The sequence below is a fragment of the Alligator mississippiensis genome, chromosome 8, assembly GCF_030867095.1.
Source record: "Alligator mississippiensis isolate rAllMis1 chromosome 8, rAllMis1, whole genome shotgun sequence".
In the NCBI taxonomy this organism is placed as follows: Eukaryota; Metazoa; Chordata; order Crocodylia; family Alligatoridae; genus Alligator; species Alligator mississippiensis.
Window position 1 is genome coordinate 66,143,186 of NC_081831.1, and position 19,415 is coordinate 66,162,600.

The 19,415-nt window shown below is 42.2% G+C and overlaps 1 protein-coding gene across 2 annotated transcripts in view; it reads right to left on the reverse strand.

Moving 5' to 3' along the window:
- The window catches only part of ATRX (ATRX chromatin remodeler), a 157,985-nt gene that overhangs the window by 130,477 nt on the left and 8,093 nt on the right, over positions 1–19,415 (reverse strand). Inside the window, exons 2-6 of one of the 2 annotated variants that reach the window (XM_006262569.4) lie at positions 12,441–12,553; positions 6,825–6,880; positions 3,836–3,888; positions 3,269–3,393; positions 1,395–1,514 (exon numbers count right to left, since the gene is read on the reverse strand). In XM_006262569.4, the coding sequence (XP_006262631.3) occupies positions 1,395–1,514; positions 3,269–3,393; positions 3,836–3,888; positions 6,825–6,880; positions 12,441–12,553 (467 nt within the window). The remainder of the gene's footprint in view (positions 1–1,394; positions 1,515–3,268; positions 3,394–3,835; positions 3,889–6,824; positions 6,881–12,440; positions 12,554–19,415) is intronic. The other variant, XM_014607174.3, reaches the window with a different exon arrangement.

Below are 19,415 nucleotides of genomic sequence, written 5' to 3' on the forward strand. Positions count from 1 at the left end.
TTCTAATTCTAGAACAGCAGAGATGTAATAGTTTTATTACTACTACCATTTTTCATTTTTGAAAAAGCAGGGCATGCAACTCCTAGTGAAATTTTGCAGGCATTCATGTGAAAACATATACCAGATGGAGTATCAGACTGTTTTTACGGTACTGTACATAGATTATATTCATGATGTTCTGCATCCCATGACTCTAGAACTGACAGAAGCTGCATGCTTAATTGCTAAAACTATTCTTTAACTAATATAAGTCTGTTATACCCGATCTAGAACTACTTTCCTAAATCACATATAGCAAAGAGATACCAATACTTAAATAGTTTCTAATATAATAATTTCAACAGCATAATTAAAAATATACCATGTGACCCCTCAGGTAGACAATTTAGAGCAAAAAATGACCAAAAAGTACAGTAATAAGTCTCATACATGCATGTGCAAGAAAAACATTATGCTTCTTCAAAGTCATTTTTAATCCTTTTAAATCCCAAATCACAACTGTGGAGGAAAAAAAAATGGTAAACAAAAGAATTATTAAATAAGGACTAGGCTGGAACAAGTCTGTTGCATGACCCAGTGGGGAGGAGGAAATGGGAAGATGCGAGAGCTATTCACCCAGTTATCCTAGCTACTGTTTTTGGTATGTGAAATAAAATATTATTGATAAAGACAAGGGAAGAGAAATGTATGGTTGCCCCTCCCTGCCCACCTTTTGTTTATTTAAATGGCAGTGCATCCCTTAGGTCGTGCATGTCTGACTTAATCTTTTCTTGCTGAAAAGTCCATAAGGGACATAAATTTGTATTATCCGTTAGCAGCTACCTACCCTCATATCAATTCAGTGGAAGCAGAGGAAAACTGACTGGCATAACATCTTTCCACGGATGACCTCAGGAATGGGCCCAATAGCCAGCCCAGCAATTAAATGCATCTGGGACTTTATGTTTAATTCTTCCTTGTCAACTAACATCCTGTAAGCCAGAGGAGAACATGTCCCTACTTAAATGTGAAGGGATCTCTTGGAGACTCTTTGAACATGTTCAGTGGGGTTCCAACATCATTCCCTAGAAAGGAATATTGCATTATAGCTCAGTGGAACCAAAACTATTTTTTAGAAGAGAGACTGGTTTATACAGAACACCTCATGAAGTATTCTATGGTTACCCAAAACAAAATATTTTACAAGAATTAATCTTAGCTTTCACTGCTGCTTTGGAAGGGCAGCAATGGAGGCTAATTTTGGCAGGCTAGAATTTTTAATAAACAAAAAGCCAGAAGTGTGGAGGTATTTTTAAGATAATTTATAGGAAATATGTACAATTTTTAGATGTACCAAATGTGGCCATAAGCAGCAATTTAAACCCATCTTGAAACATGTTTTAAATAGTATTTACCTCCACGCTTTTTGGGAGCCTCAGGTTTCATTTTAACGGTATTTCTGCTTCTAAATTCAGGCCCTTTAAAATCATCTTTGTCTTCATTCAGCACTGGCTCTGGTTGTACAACCACTGTACCTAGAATGATTTCATTTAAAAATTGGAAACCATTACACATCCAAGTGAAGTGCAAGAGTCCTGTTTAAATAAAAGCCAACATTGCACATATTTCTTTTTCCAAAATTACTATCTGATGACTAACTGATAATGCAGTTCCTAATATACAGGTGTCCATATCAAAAACACCAATACCACATACCTCAAAACTGGCACTTATTACAGTTGCAGGGCAGAATGGGCCATGGAGAATTAACTACCCTCTACCCCACGAACTGGTCCATGCAGAACAGAATGAAATCAGAAAGTCAAAATGGTGGAACCTAATAGGCAGATATGTTGCAGCTAAATGACTTTCTTTAGGACAGCTGATTCTGAATGTATCAAAAGCCTTAGAAGTTACCACTCTGTCTTTTTTGAAAAGCAAAATATAAACAAATCTCATTTTCCCTTTTACAAAATTCTGGTAATTGCCTAAAGTTTGAATTTAACCAGAAAACAATCTTAATGTTACAGGAAGAGAAATATGTTGTTTTATATAAAGAGTTTTAATACTTGGGTCTCCAGGATACTTTTTAGAAAATAAAATACTCTTTGAATATAACCTCAAAATGACTTTCTTGTACAAGGACCTATAGTAGTCTCTTTGCAATTAAAAAAATCTTACAGGTAAAAAGAAAGGTCAAAAGAAAAGAAACTACAGTTAAGAATGAAAGACAGGGGGTTGTGTTTTGCTTGGTTTTTTTGGTTTGTTGTTTTTAAATACAATAACTTACCCAAAATCCAATATGCCAATTTAAAGTGAATATAATTTTTTTTTTTAAACAGTTCAAGAGCGGGCTTTCCTTTTAATGCTCTCAAATATTTTAAAAGACATAGGACTAAAATTTGAAAGATTAAGAGTCTGCAAGTTAATCAAAAGCCAAAAGGTATAAGTACACAAACATGTTACTGCAAAAAAAATAAAATAAAAATGAAGGAGAGGGTTTTTACAGTATGTCACCTGTTCCACAAGAACTATTTGGGTACACACTTTCACCTGCAGTACATAACTCATAGCAGTTTAGCCCTTCATGAAAGAAAGGTAGAGTCCCACAGCAGTAAAGAGTGTGCACACAAGCACTTACCATGGAGCAGGTGACATGATTTATTGTTTATCCCAGGGATGGGCAATTATTTTGGACGGAGGGCCGCTTACGGAGTTTCGGGAAGCCATCGAGGGCCACATGACAGGCAGCTGGGGGTAGATAAGTATTCATTTTCTAAATTTTTTAGGGGCCCTGCGGGACAGATAGACTGGCCTGGCGGGCCACATCCGGCCCGCAGGCTGCATTTTGCCCACCCCTGGTCTATCTCCATGCTCCAATAACTGGCAATAACTAGTTTGCATGCCCATGCCCTACATTTTGTTCTTAAAAGCAACTTTAGCAGGGTTTGTAAAGTTTACAAAAGAAAAAAAAAGTGTCATGTCTCTTTCTGTAAAAAAATATCGATATCAGTGGATGTTTGATATCAAGTAGTCAATGTACACTGGTCAATCCATAGATTTAAGTATGCGGGACTCAAAATTGATGGCAGACGTCTTTTAACCTTTTGAACAGTAAATCCTCAGTATAAGGTATTTTTAAAGTTGGTACTTGACAAAAAAAAGAAAAACAAGTATGAAAAACAAGTGGTTCTTCTGAAGTATTTAGGCGCAGTCCATAATTATCTTGGAACTAATCTGTAGAATTTAGACAGATATTTAGAGAGAATAAAGGAACAGCATGAACTACCTTTTGGCAAGCTTTTCATGTCAACATCATTTTCTGAGTTTTCATTTGAAACATCTTCGTTTACAGTTTCATCTAAGGTTTGCTCATCATCTGATCCAACATATTTTGTTACCACAGTAGGCTTCCTGTACAGAAAAAAAAATCCCAAATTGTGATTTATATTGTATTATATATAGTAATATAGGACTACATAGCACTCTGCAGTCAAACCCAAGCTGTATGGGACAAGAACTTTGGAATTCTGTATTGTTTTTATTTTGGGGTTTTTTTGCCCCAAACCATAAACAAATCTTGAAGAATAAAATAGATCAAGCTCTCCACTACCTAGTCAGAGTGGCGAAAGATAGGCAAAGCCCCCATACCACTAAAGCCCCAGCTCAACAACTGAATCTGGCTTGTGAGCTGTAGGTTGCCAGCCCCTGACGTAGATCAACCCAACTCCACTAGCTTAAATGGATCTATGTCAATCTGTACTAGCCTGGCTTAGCATGCAGACTGTTTCTGTAGACCAATTTAGGAAGACCCCAAGATCATAGGAAGCATTGTGTGCGTTATTTTCAAACTGACCTTTTCGAACGTGATGATCCTAAAGATTTGGATCTTTCTGAAGAACTATTGCCCTAAAAGCAGGAAGAAAAATAATATTATTAAAAAAAAAAGTCACAAATATCTAGCTGTGTGACCAGGTCATATATGTCAATAGAAATACAAAATATTGGTATCATTTACAAATAAGAGCAACTTAAAATCATCTTCTGCCTTAAACCAATCATGTCTCATTCTTATTCTATACCACATTTTAACTACCAAGCATAGAAAAATAAATTTTATAAGTTTTGCTTAATATATACAATTTTAATTACCTTAGCACACTGGTGGTGTAACAGCATTTTGAGAAACACATTTTAATATAGCGTTTCAACTTAAAACATTTAAAACAAGGTTTTAAAACTCAATATAAAACATACAATATGTCAGAATATACTAAGAAATATTACTGTGATTTAAGGCTTCTACAAAAACACTCTAATGTAATGAATTTGCATGAAATTGAGGCATTTTATTAATGAAAAAATGGTCCCTACATCAGTTTTTCTTTTCCTGCAATTCTCTATACTAGGGGTGTCAAACATACAGTCCATGGGCCAGATCCAGTTCCTGGGTCGCTGGACTAACCCCATGCACTGGACCCAGTACCACTCACCATGCACAGAGCAGAGACGGTCAGGTGAGGGCATGTGCTTCATGTGGTGCCCCAAAACAGCCCTGTACACTGGTTCTGGGGATGGCCCAAATCTAGCTGTACCAGAACCAGTGTGAAGGGCCAGTCTGGCAAAGCACTGCATGCAGCATGTGCCCCATGTTGGCCCCTTGGGCTGTGCATGTGCCCCATGTTGGCCCCTTGGGCTGTTGGATATGGCACTGCAGGCAGCCCGGGGGGGGGGGGGGGGGGGGGGGGGGGGTCGGGGGTCTGGGCTGTCGTTGTCAGTCAGTCCGGCCTGCAGTGACACTCATTTGGCCCATGCAGACTTGGCATGGCTCACTCTAAAGCTTATTAATGCTCCTGGGTCACCAAACGGCTATTCAGGGTCTCCCAAGTCTTTAAGGAGTCCTCTCTTCAATGCATTCAAAGTTCTCGGGTGTGACTGGCCACATAGCAAAGCTACAGTCACGTATGGCTTTGCACTGCTGTGATGTACCTCAGAGAAGGGAAGTGAGAATTTCTGAGGTTATGTTCCCTGGTTTTTGGCATTATGGTCCGCTGAGTTAATCTGAGTCTTGCCCTAATGGACATATGGAATTTTGGACAATTGTGAAAGGCTCTGGAAAACTATCAATATGTAAGTGCCCTTAGTTTGTATTGATACTGCAAAGTCAGTGAAGTACCTGAGAACGTGTAAACAGCATTTGGGCTTGAGTTTTATCTCAGGCTGGGCGAAATAGCTTGGGCATGAAGTACCACAATTTTTAACTGATAGGTTTTGGGTACAGACAAGAACTAGGTTAGAGCCCACATGGAAGTAAGAACCCAAGTTAGCTTTTCAAAAAAGGCACTAGGCTTGGTAGTTATATACATGTTTAGTTGAAGTGTCAACCAAACTGCTTCTAAAAAGAATACAGATGCTAATAAAATATACCATGTGAAGATATACCAGTGTTTCCCAACCTTTTCCAGCCCAAGGCACACTTGCATTAATAAAAATTTTCCGTGGCACAGCTGTTAAGGCATTCCCCATCCTCATAGCTATTGTAGCTCATTGCCATGGCAAAATTCCGCAGGACACCTGTTCATTTCTGACGGCACACCATTGTGCCGCTGCAGCACACTGGTTGGGAAACACTGACATATACTAATGTATTCAATAAAAATACTTTTTAAATTTTGCTTATGCATAACATTTCCTACATCTCTCATAATTCTTTTTAAAAACAGGTATATTTAAGTACTTACAGTTATTTGGATAAACTGCATCTAAGCATAAATAGGAGCCAGAGTTTAATTATTATTCATTTTTACTCAAATATAGCCTGTTTTCATGCAAATATCAAAGAAAGGTTAAGAATAAAAGTATAAACAAGCAGAACCTCAGTTTGCCATGTTTGACCGCAAAACTGGTAATTCTTCATTAAAAAATCTGCAGCATCTATCTTCCTAATTCTCAGGAAAAGCTTAGTAGTTTTTTTTTAACTTAGTACTAATAATAAAACTTTGCAAATTAAAGTAGATTAGAAAACGTATCATAAAAAATTATGAAGTGACAAAAATCTAAACTAAAATTGGCAAAAAAAAAATACATTTTGTGATGCACTATTTTTATTTTTCACTATAAAAGTGCAGTTCCTTCCTTCTTCATAAGCCACAATGAGAACATAAGAAAAGCCATTTTTTGGGTGAGACCATAGGTCTATCTTGCCCAGCATCCTGTGTCTCACAGTGGAAGAAAGCAGATGCTGAAAGGGAGAGTGAACTTGGTTTGACCGGGGAGGGGGTTTTCGCCATTGTTCCGCTCTCACTTGCAGCCTCAAGCAGTTCCAGTCTAGGAAGTTTAATTTAGAGGCTGTATCCCTAATTCCCATGCTCAACATCTACTGATGCCCCTTTCCTCCAATAATTTTTCCCATCTCTTTTCTAAATCTAGATAAACTATCACTTTCCACAACATCTAGTGACAATGAGTCCCACATTTTAATGACAGTGTGAAAAAACTTCCTTTTGATAGTTTTAAATTTACTACCTACTAATTTAAGACCTTTAGTTCTTGTGTTGAGAAAGAGTAAATAATAAATCCCTATTTACTTTCTCTTCACCATTTAGTATTTTGTAAAGCCTTATCATGCCCCCCCAGCATCTCATCACTCATGTCAATTTGTAAAGTTCCCTTTTCTATTTTTGTAGTTTAATATGCTAAGTATAATTTGATATAAATTAGTCTAAATATAATCTCTGAGCACCTGATTTTTAAAGAAACAAATGAGTGTATCCAGTGCTTTTTATGCCAGTCACTTTCCTTTACATGCATTACTGAAAATTCAAATGCGTACACTTCATTCCTACCTCTTCCCTATTATTTTCCATTGGAGTTGGACTGTTTTCAGGCTCACTACTTTTATCTGTAGAGAAGAAAAAGTAGAATTCACTCAGTAGCAGAAATCGCTGACAATTATACATGATTGTTTGGAAAAAATGTTTTATCAGCATAACTGAAAAATGGGCATGAATTTTGTAACTAAACTTTTGCAGAATACTTATCATTTGTTGCTCATAAGCTAGCAATTTTTACACGCACATTTTTATGTATTTTTAAGAAGTTGTTGGAAATATTTTTCAACCTTTCTTTGTTCACAAAGAAATAAAAAAAAGGAGCCACATTAAATGCATATATGCCTCAAAAAGTGGGAATAATTACATTTCTCAAATCTCTTAAATGATTTTAAATAGTTATTTCCCACAGAGAGGAGTGTGATTATGGCCTTGCAATCTAGAGATCTTACTATATGCAACTAGAAATAAATACCCTCTCATTTGAAATTGGGGATTCTTTTTCCAGTTATACAGGCCTCCCATGTTTAGTCCCAATAGTCTGTGGAATCTTAAACTCTAAATGCTTTATTATTCCAAAACTGATTAACACCTATTCTGAACTACTGGCTAGCATAATTTTGAGAGTAATCCTATGGTACTGTTGCCAGAGAAAGGAAACATTTCCATTTTGGTGTTTTCTTTTTTTCCCCCACCAATTCTTGTTCAAGATTGCCCAAAGGGCTAGAATGTTAAAAGTAGGTCTCATAAAAATGGATTATTGGAATATATGAGACTGAGGTGATAGTAAGATGGAGAGGAATGTTATGTTTCATACAATTATTACATGTATTTAAACTAGGTGGGACTGACAACACTGCCTACTAAGGTGTCCCAGCATTATTGAATATTATAAAAAGCATTAGTCCATCTGTCCATAATGCTTTATTCGCACTCCCAATCAGAGTGCGAGCGGTTGGACAGGAGAGAGAGGAAATCAGCCCTGGCCCGAGGCAGCAGGGGGCAGGCAGGGAATAGCCCCAGCCTGTGGTGGAGGCAGGTGCAGGACTCTGTCCCTCCCTCCCCGCCTGCCCCTGCCCCCGATCATTCTTGACTGGCAATTTGCTATTTTTCCAGTATAAGAACCTATTTCCTTTGTTCATATCTTGGCACAACTTTAACCACTGAGCTAAAATATTCTATGGTGGAAATTTAGCATGAGCTGAATTTGTCTGGGAAAGTTTTAAACAAGTGATTCAGGCATTTCTGTGAATGATGCTAGCAAAAAAATACATTGTTTTGTCTGTGTGAAATTCTTGAAACTTTTTCTTTCAAATATTTTAGCATGCCTCTGTTTTCAGCAGGAACTCAAAAAATGGCAGAGGTGGGCCTATGCCCTCACTTTTATGATCTGTCCAGTTTTGGCAAATTAAAAGAATTCCTGAAAAAAGAAACTGCAATTGCATATGCCCAGTAAAGACTTCTGAGGCTTTGATAGCTAAACATCTTTGAAGAGACTATTTGAACTGCTCATGCACAATTTCCTTTCAGTTCCTAGTCCTGACTAGAGCAGTAGTTGTCAACCTCGATAGACTCCAAACACCCTTCACAAAATGTCAGTTTTTAGTTTTTACTTGATTTTGGACTTCAGAAAATATAGTGATTCTTCTGTTACAAAAAGCTCAGAAAGATCACAGCAGGTCAGAATGCTTTTAATACTGTGGATTCCTATTTGAAACCTCTGGGTTTCTCCTGTGAATCCTGTTTGCACACCTAACAGTGCTAACTTTGTGTGGCACCCCACAGTACTCCAGAAAGAATCTCAAGGCACCCCTGAGAATCAATGGACTAGACTGAGCATGCATCATCAACTCACAGGCACCTGTGACCAGAATATGCATGCATTATCCCCAGATAACAATCAAGCATGTCAATTTCCCTCAATTCCTAGTGGGGTGAGTACAGGCTGTGAAACTGAAAGGAGCTGGTCTCTAGTGTTTTCAATGAATCACAGCTAGTGAAGAGAAGGAAACCAACCAATTTAAATTTAAAAAAGAACAAAAATATTATTGAGGTTGCAAACTCAAGCACTCAAAATTTAGCAAGAGGCAATATTAAGGTTACTTGTGCAGTATTGCTTAATGCCTCCCAGTTCACATGCAGTATGATACAGTCTAATTCAGGGGAGGGCAATTCTTTTGGACGGCCGGCCACTTACTGAGTTTTGGCAAGCCATCAAGGGCCACATGACAGGCAGCCAAGGGCAGATAAATATTAATTTTCTAAATATTTTAGGGGCCCCACGGGCCAGATAGAATGGCCTGGCAGGCTGCACCCGGCCCATGGGCCATATTTTGCCCACGCCTGGTCTAAATTACATAATTGGATAACATTTTTTCCACAAGACCCCCCCCCCCCCCCCCCCCAACTCTCAGCACACAAGATATAGTGCTTGATTCCTGAGCAAACATTCAGTAGTTCAGCTGTCCCCTGTATGGCGCTGGGTCTCTTACTGTTTGCTAGTCAAACGCTGACTTTAGTACAGAACTACATTATAGCGATATAGAGGCTGACATTTTTTAAAATATTACATCAAGTAAAGCCACTTGGGTAAAGCAGGGGTGTAGGCAGTATTGATCTAAGGACATAGGCAGACAAGGTTCTTTGGGTGAATCTGATAACTTTTATTAGACCAACTTAAACAGTTGGAAAAAAAAAATTGGCAGGCTTTTGGGTTTAAAAATCCATCGCCAGGCTGTGCACTAGTCCACCCCTTCCCCCTCCTCACCCCACTTTCCCTCTCTCCCTCCTGTCTGCCCTGCTGCCTTCCTGTACTGAGGCACCCTGCCACTTCCCTTCCTTGCTGTACTATGCCTCACACTAAATGTTAACCAGTAATGCATTACCAGTATAAATATACTTATTAAGTGTTTAACATTTCACATCCCTAACTTGTCATGATTTTTTCACAGCATTTAATGTTATCTAGCACTTCGTATTTTCTAGTACAGCTCCCAGTGACTTTAGTTTCAGTTGTGAATGCTTCTGCATGACAGACCCAACAGGCTCAAGTTGGATATCTAAAAAATGAGGAAGGAACACACAATTAATGAGCACCTCTGATCATTTTAAGTGAACTCTGTGCAAAAACCAGTAAGATCCAATTCTCCACAGAAGTAGTCAACTGTCTTAATTATGTGCTCCTTCCTCTCTCATTGCAAGTCTTAGAAGCTGGAAGGTGTGCAATGGATTACCCCAAATGAAACTATGGTCCTACAGTTTCTTGTGCTACATAGGCCTGTTTCATCCCTAAACCAGATTCATTTGGAGCACAGAACGAGCCCTTGGAAAAAATAAATAGTATGCATTCATTAAATGTTGTACCATAGTACACACACACACACACACACACACACGAGTCAAATTAAGATTGTAGAGATAATTATGGCATTTCCTAACTTTTGAGTGCTTGAGATGGAACATTGTTAAGGTTGCTTTTTACACGTTTTTTCTAAAAGAGAGTTTATATGATATCATACAAATTTGACCTTGATATTTCTGATATGTTCATCACAAAACAATGTATTCCTGCTCCCCAGCCAAACTCAGTTTCATGGAAAAGGGCTAGATTCACACTAGTAACTAAAATGGCTTAGGGGAAAAGGTGCTTCCAACAGTATGCTCTCAAGAACACAAAAGGCACCTCTTTTTCTGTGCCTCAGTTTAGTTTAGCATTTGGCAAAAGCACTGTGGAAATAAACAACTGAAGCCCCAAATACAAATGAAGCCCTGCAGCCAAATGCTCACAGTGCAACATGGGACCAGTGTTTAAACTGTCTGTTATACTTAAGATGAAATACAAAGCAGAAACCGAAGTGAAACTCAAATGGATATTACTGCCTACAATAGAACATGCACCTTTCACAGAGGCTTTAAGATGACTCAAAAATATAAATGGAGAAGATTGTTAACTGAGACAAACTGAAGTCAACAGGCTATGAAAATATGTAGCTGGAGGACTCATTGAACATTTTCATTCTTTTCATACAGAGCAGTTTATACAGTCTTTGTAAGAAGCATCAGAAAAGCAAAACATGGCTGTCTCATTCTTCAATATCAGTGGCCTCCAACCTTTTTAAGTACGAGATAACTTTTTGAATTGAAGTGTAACCCAGAGCCTACTGCGCGCCAACCCTGCCCCCCCCACATGTCAGTCGGGGGGGTGGGTGGGGGGGTGGAGGAGGGAGGCAGGGCAGATCGAGGCCCCCCCTACATGGTGAGGGAAGGAGTGGGGCAGAGGCAGGGGTGAGTGGGGCCCCGGCCAGGCCAGGTGGTGGGAGGATCAGAGCCTAGGCAGCTCGTCCCACCACCAGCTGGGCAGGGGGCATGGGGCACAGCTCAGCCCAGCAGTGGAATGCATGTGGCATTGCGCTGCTCCCAGAGCAGCTACAGTTAGGCTTGGAGTGAAAAGCCCAGCACCGCCCTGTGCATAGATTTGGGGGGGGGGGGGGGCACATGCCCCCTGGGACTCTGTCAGAGCGTACGTGGTGCCAGGAGTCCCCCCGCACCCTTAGACAAGCTGCCCATGCTCCAATCCTCCTGCCACACAGCCCGGCCAGGGTCCCCCCTCACCCAGTGGCAAGGGGTGCAGCAGGGCGTGGAGGAGGATCGTCCCACTCACTCAGCCCGACCCTGGTGACAGGGGGGTCACAGCTCAGCCCAGTGGCAGGACACGCAGGGCATCATGCTGCTCCCAGAGCAGCTGCAGCTCTGTATCTCAGTCTGTGGGGGCTGAGCACACGCATGCATGTGTGCTCATTTCCCCCAGACTAAGTTCAACTGTCACAAGGCTCTGCGATCAACCAGTTGGGTTGGTGACTACTGTTCTATATGATAAGACTCAGGCAAATAAAGTGAAACTAAGCAGACTCGTTTTACTACGTGATCTAAAAAGCACAAGCCCAGGTAAAAGCAGAGGCAAACTAGTTTTTCCCTCATATTAACGTTATGGGCTGCTGATGCAAAGATAATGGTAACAGCATTATTTTTCTTGATAACATCATTTTTAAGGTAATATAATGGAAAATGAACCACATACCCTAGCCAACATGCTTCTAAATTTTCCCATGCACAATCACTTCTTACCAACCCTTAACTCAAGGCTATGGAAAATGTTTTAGCAAATTCTGTCTGCAAAGTTCAGTAGAAAATATAAATTATACTCTACTATACAGTATGAATGTACTTAGTATCATGTTTCCGATACTAAGACAAGTCAGGTTATTTTAACACTAGAGAAAGTAAAGATACTTTTAAATCCAGTAGCTGCCTATTAAATGATTTCTTTGAGAAGACTAGTATGTAGTAAAGCCCCATTCTCTTTTATTCCATGGTAAACCATTTGTATGGACTATACTATTACAACTTAGTACTTTTTCTCTAGTTTTCATACAAGTATTTTAAAAAACTGAGAAACGTAAGTTACATTTGTAATCTTCTGCATTTTAACAAGATACTGCCATCTGATAATGAGCTGGCAAAGAACAGTATGACATATTGGCTCCCTTAAAAACGTACATTATTGCACCACTTTCCTAGAAGAGGCAGGACTCAAGAACCAGACATGTTTAAGGGAAGAAATACAACATTTACCTGTATTTTTGTTCACAGATAATCTTGGAGGAGAATTTGCGTCCTCTGATTCTTCAGATGAGTGAGCCAAGAAGTCATGAAGCTTCTGTACCAGGGTGTCCAGCTTGCTTTCACTGTTAAAATAATAAGTTTAACTTGAAGTTACCTTCATCATGCTGTAATAGATTCACTGAGATATAATGAAAGTTTGAAATGAATGTTATTTGTTCTCAAAAACCTTGTATGCATAGGGGGAAAAGAGGAACTGAAGTGTTTCCAAAGCATAGATGTTTTCAATCAAACATTGATTTCCAATATCAAAACTAATATATCAAAACTAAGCAAAAACTCAAGTTAACCCAAAATGTGTATAAATACAGATTTAGCAGTGAAATGGGTTGGCCCTTAGGACTACGTTAACAATAAAACAAACAAAAATATTTAATTAAAATATGATTTACAAGAAACTTTATTAGAGTAACACAACATTGTTCATTTAAAAAATAGCATTAAGTTAAAGGTTAAGCTTTATGCTCAACTATAAACTTCCTGTCCTAAATAATATATAAAAATAGGAAGAGGAAATTTGATTATAGGAATAGCAGCCTGGGGATACAGAACTCAGCAAAAATTACTAGAAGTTTATCTCACTGCCTAAAGAAAAATATTTCATACAGATGTACAGAATCTTAAGACATATCTACATGCTTGTACCAAATCAGCCGCCAAATTATTTAGAGTACCTTACAGAAAGTAATCAGCAACGTTCATCTAGTCAAAAACAAAAACAAAATCTCCAATGGTTTAGGATCAGACGATTTCATGTCTTTATTTAAATTAGCTAATAAACCAGCACTGCCATCAGAATTGTAATCAGACAGTTTTACAGAACAGGAGCCATTGGTCATCTCATCCCTCATGCAGATAACACCATTTACTTACCTATAAGACAGGCCCTAATTTAGCAACAATTATCATCAGTATTCCTTGCCAAACACTACCTTACACTACCTAAAGAATATGTATTCTTCTCAGAATACAGATCTCTTTCCAACTTTCTAGAGGCTCCTGAGCCAATATGCCTTTTTCCAGCTATTGGTACTTGAGTCAACTTGATTTTTTTTTAAACTACTTTCAAGACATTTTGATGGAACATTCTAATTAGAAGTTTTCTGCTCCACCACGTATGGTTTAGAAGCTTAAGTCCCCATATCTAATCTACTCCCTTCTTTCTGCACACACAAGTTATTTACATCAAATCTACTTGTGCCTTTTTAATTCCTATTTCCCCAATGCTGCTAATGAAAAATTACTCATTTTAGGTCCCGAGAAACAACATGGTACAAATTCTCCTCAGTGATGTCATCATCATCCTAATGCAATGAACCACCACCTAAATTAACGATCAGAAATCCTAGTTTTTCCTGATTAAAATAAATAAAGAAATAAATAAACCCATAAATTCTCTGGTAAAAGAGTTGCAAATTCTCTGTTAGAACCCCCCAAATCCATTATTAAAATAAAAGGCCATCCACAACCCTGCTGGTATCCCTCACTCCTACCCCACAGCCCCTGGTCCTGCTGGTGCCCCTCACTCTCCCATCCCTCCCCCACAACCCAATGGCCCTGCCAGTGCCCCTCATCCTGCCCCGCTCCCCCCCTCCCCAGCTCTGCCAAAGAGGGCCCCCAGCTGCCAGGGCTACGGGGTCCTGACCCCAGGTCCACAGTCCCCTGCCTCTGGCAGGAGGTGGTAGCTGCTAAGCCTGGTTCCCCACTGCCTATTGTGGGCTTGGGCAGGGGAGGCTGGCTCCCTGCTGCTGCACACACTCCCCAGGGAGCAGGGGGCACCTGTGCCCCCCAGATCGGAGCATGGGGTGAGCTGTATGCTTGGGTGTGGGGGGGTTTGGGGCCAGCTCCTTGGCACTGCATGCACTCCCCAGGGGGCAGAGAAGACCCATGCCCCCCAGATCCATGCATGGGGTGGGTGAGGGCTGCAGGCTCCCACCTTGTTGCCCTAGCCCAGGACCTCTGCAGCCTGACAGGCACAACCCAATGCAGCAGGGAACAGCAGGGCCATGCAGAGAAGCTGCCTGCAGCTATGAGCTCCATGCTGCCCTAGCAATGCGCCTTCTGCGCACACAGCTGCAGTGAGGGCAGCGGCGCAGGGCTGCACTGATCAAAGCTGCCCCATATGCAATGGACACGTTGCCAGACCAGCAACATGTCCATTTCCCCCTATCTGTGCCAGCTGGTCCCAAAAGGCAGGAGGCTTCACCGTTGCTTCTGCTGGCCAGTGCTGACCCAGCCGGGCATCCCAGCTTCAGCCGCATGCTGCCCTGCCCAGCCGGGTCAGCACTGGCCAGGAAAAGCAGCATGCAGCTGAAGCCGGCTTCCCATGTGCTGCTGGGGATGGGAGGAGGCCAGCCAGGTCAGCACCAGCCAGCAGAAGCAAAATGCTCCATGGAGCTTGCAGCAGCAGACAGCTTCTCTGCATGGCCGCACTGTTCCCTACCACACTAGGTCACACCCACTGGGCTGCGGAGACCCCAGGGTAGGACAGCAGGGCAGGAGCTTGAGCCTGCACCCACCACCCCTGCCCCATGCACAGATTTGGAGGGTTCAGGTCCCCCCTGGCCCTAGGGATTGTGTGCAACACTGGGGAGCCAGCCCCTACTTCCAGACAAGCTGCCCACAGCCACATCCCACTCGGGCCCTGCAGCCACACATTGCAGCCCCGGGTCCTAAGCCCCATGGCACTGCCCAGCTGGGCAACATCCCCAGTCCCAGCCCTGCCCAACTCCCCCTCCTTCTTCCATATGGGGGCTCAATATCTTCCCCCAGCCTGCTTACCTGCAGGAGTTGTTCTCTGGGCTGCCTGGAGCCATGTACATGCACATGGAGCCCCCCAACTGACTGCCCTTCCCCTGCTCCCTCCAGGCTGGAACTGTACCAACCTGCAGGGAGCTTACTGCAAAACAACGAAATCTGCAGGTACAACAAGAAATCTGCATTTGCCTCCAGCAAAAGGTAAAATCCATGGTTTACTCTGTTTTTCCGTGGGAAATGGAAAACCTGGATCCTGCTAATAATACATAAAATGTCACAGAAAAAGAAAAGAAAAATGTTTCTACAGACATAACTACTGCATTTTAGATTGAAGTATGGTGTCCAAGAGAAGCAACCATTTAGTGGGAAAGGATAGTTTCTTATCTGAACATTTATATTACTCATCCTGAGACACTTCTCTTTCCAATAACATAGTATCCGTTGATCCATTATCCCTATCCTTAATTTAAAGCATGATGGGATTTTATCCCTGATCCCAAAAATCCTTCCCAGCCCTTCAAGATCTGGCATAGCAGAATGCATGATTTTTGGGATCTAAGGTAAAAATTGCTCAGATCCCACCACATACTTGCTGGCCCTTGGAGAACTTGGAACCAGGTAACAGTTCCTAGTTGAATGTTCAGGGAGCTGCATGCTGGCATGTTCAAAGAAGCTATGTATAGCTGGGCTGCACACGTACCTTTTAAAGGCCCCGACACACAGGGAGCCCTTTAATTTGAACATATGGCACTAGAGGCGCACCAGTAGGTTTCTGGGGCTGATACCAACAGCTGATTTTTAATTGGGATTTGGCCTATTGAATTGGGCGGAATCTCTAAATTGGAATCAAGTCAGGAGACCCTTTAATTTCTCTGAATCAATGACTGAGACAAATACAGTTTTAAATGTTTTTTTCTACATACTTCAAGGTACCAGGCAGCTCGTGAACGCTGAGATGATGGGATGGATGGAGCGTCCCCACAGGAGTGCGGAGCATTCCTGAGCACGCTCCACAGGCGGACGCAGAAGTGGACCAGAAGCACTTCTGGTTCCCTTTCAGGTCCACCTGCGGAGCACGCAGAGCCCCTCCCCCCCCCCAACTGGTGCCTCAGGGGCCTGGGGGGGCACCTGGGGGCCCCCTGCAGCCGATTGCTGAGCTGCAGGTCACACTCGGCAGACTGGAGGCACTTCTGGTCCAGCCACCGAGCACGCAGGACTCCCCCCCCATGCTCCTGTGGGACACCCAATCCACCCCACCATCACAGCGTTCATGAGCCATACCTGATACCTCAAGGTATGAAGAAAAAACATTTAAAAGCTGTGTCTATGGCCAAATTGCTTATTGTCCAAATCAGTATCAAATCTTCAGATTGAGCCAAATCGAATCGAGACAGTGATCTGAATCAACTCATCAACTCGCTGTTCCCCAAATCGGGCCGAATCCAAATCAAATACGGCCTGCTTCGCACACCCCTAGATGCCAGGCTGCGCTCCTCGCCACCTATGTGTTGCACTGAGGCTGCGCACATGCACGGGCTATTTATTGGTCAAATTACGGGCCACGTAAGGCCAACTTCCGATACAGCCAATTTTCTTTGTATCGGTGCTGATCTGATATCAGACCAGTGTATCAGTGCACCTCTATATAGCACATATGTTTCTTAAAGGGCATGCAGGCAGCCAAGCTGCACGTGCACCCTTTGACTAAGCCAACAAATGGAGAGCCCAAACTCAGAGAACCACTATCTGATCTTGGGCTCCCCACACACTGGCATGATCAAAGGGTGCACACACTAAGTTGAATGTGTGGAAAGTATGTTAGTTTAAAGCAGGCTTGTCCAACATATGGCCTGCAGGCCACCATGTGGCCCACCAAGGCATTTTCTGTGGCCCGCAGTGCAGCCTGACATTGCCAACGCGGTACATGTGGGAAGAGGAGTAGCCATGTGCCGCTCGGGGCAGGATGAGCCCAGCCAGAGCAGCAGGGGGCTCAGCTGCAGTTTCCCCCTACCTGCGCTGGTCAGCCCCGAGCGGCACACGGCTCCGCCACCGCCTCTGCTGGCTGGTGCCGACCCGGGCGGGTCTGTCCCATCTGGAGCAGCATGCAGCTGAAGCCGGCTTCTCACGTGCTGCTGAGGATGGGAGGAGCCCGGACGGGTCTGCACCAGCCAGCAGAAGCGGCATCCGAGTCGTGTGCCGCTTTGGATGGGATGAGCCCAGCCAGAGCAGCAGGGGCTCAGCTGCATTTTCCCCCTGCCTGCACTAGTCAGTCCTAAGCGGCACACGGCTCCACTACCACTTCTGCTGGCTGGTGCTGACCTGGCTGGCCTCCTCCCGTCCCCAGCAGCACATGGGAAGCCGGCTTCAGCTGCATGCTGCTTTTCCTGGCCAGTGCCAACCCGGCTGGGCAGGGCAGCATGCGGCTGAAGCTGGCTTCCCACATGCTGCTGGGGATGCCCGGCTGGGTCAGCACTGGCCAGCAGAAGCAACGGTGAAGCCTCCTGCCTTTTGGGACCAGCTGGCACAGGTAGGGGGAAAGCGCAGCAGCACGTGGGGAAGCCAATACTTGATAGGGGACAGGATGGGCTGGCCGGGCTGCACCAGGGAGGGAAAGCTGAGGCTGAGCCCCCTGCAGCTGGGCTGTATGCTCCTTTAAGACTGAACAATATGGTCAAGAATAGAGCAAGACGATCTGGGCTCCAACGTAAATTCGGAGCAGGTAAAAATCTATGTAAAAATACTGTCCAGTGTTTGGATTGTGTTTGCTTCTGTTTCTCTTTGTGCGGGACTGGGGGTTCACCTTGTTACTACTTGTTAAAGATGCGTTACTAACAAGTTATTAATTCAATAAATCTTGAAGATTATTCTAAAAAATGCCCATATTTTCTTGCTTTGATTAGTTTCCACTCTGGCTGATATCTTTTCCACATCTGATCTGTCAACTTGCATTATGCTTCTTTCATTCATTGAGTGAGGAGAAGCGAAAGTGTTTATTTTAGTCAAGTGTTTGGTGTTATTTCATTCTTGCTTTTATATTTTTATTTTGGATTTTAAACCACATTTCCAGACCCATTTCATTGTCGCTTCCTGCAACTTAATTGGTGTCAAAGGTCATGTGACATCATTTCCTGATGTAATACCACTTCCTGTGAGGTCTTTGAACATGGTTCGCTGGCCCACTGGGTGATAAAAAGTTCGTGATCCGGCCCACATTCAAAAAGGTTAGACACCCCTGGTTTAAAGAATGTGTAATACAAACCAGACACAAAAATGCTCCACATTTAACCAGTAGCATCTTTGTGGCTGGTTTGCCATTTTATCACGTGATAAACTGCTTTTATGCTACAATTTCTCACACAATTAACACATTAATAGCATGATAAATGTACTGTCTTCTAGGGGCCTCAGTGAAGGGAGGTACCATATGCCCACTTCCAGTTCAAAGAGGCAGTGCCTATAGTCCCAGACTCCAAAGATGAGAATTCCATTCTCTCATCGTGTCTTGAAACGCAGTCACCAACTACCAGAAAGCCTTTTCCTCTGATCCTTGGACTCACACTGCTGCATTTTCTTCCACCCTGAAATTCAGGCCTGCATAGATAGAAGGCATGGTTAAAAGAACCAAATACACTTTTAAAAAGTATAATGAAAAGCACTTTTAGTTTTGAATGGATGATGTAGCAGTTTTCTATCAATACTTGGTTCTCATTAAGCATGCTTTGTTTATAAAAATCTTATAAACGTTACCCAGATTTGGTAGCTATCTGAGGATATAACTGCATAATGAAATAAATACTCTCTATGCAATTGGTATGATGAGCTAATGTCAACTTAGAAATGCAACAAAAATGCAAGTAAATATGCAACTAAGATTCTGCTCATTTAGCATTAAAAAAAAGCTTTAATATATTAAAATTCATAACTATAAGAGATGAAAGTTGCCCAGGAGTTACACTGTTAATAAGACAAGTACAAATGCTCCTTAAAGAGTAAGGAGGCACAAGTATTCAAAAACATAATTGGTGTGTAGACTTGGTTTTTTGCAATTAAAAGCATAGCACAAGTCACTTCTACTATTCGTATCCAGTCAAGCATACCATTTGCTCTATTTTAAATATAATTTTCGGTGTGAAATTTTCATGGCAACACAAACTTGACTTAAACAGACCG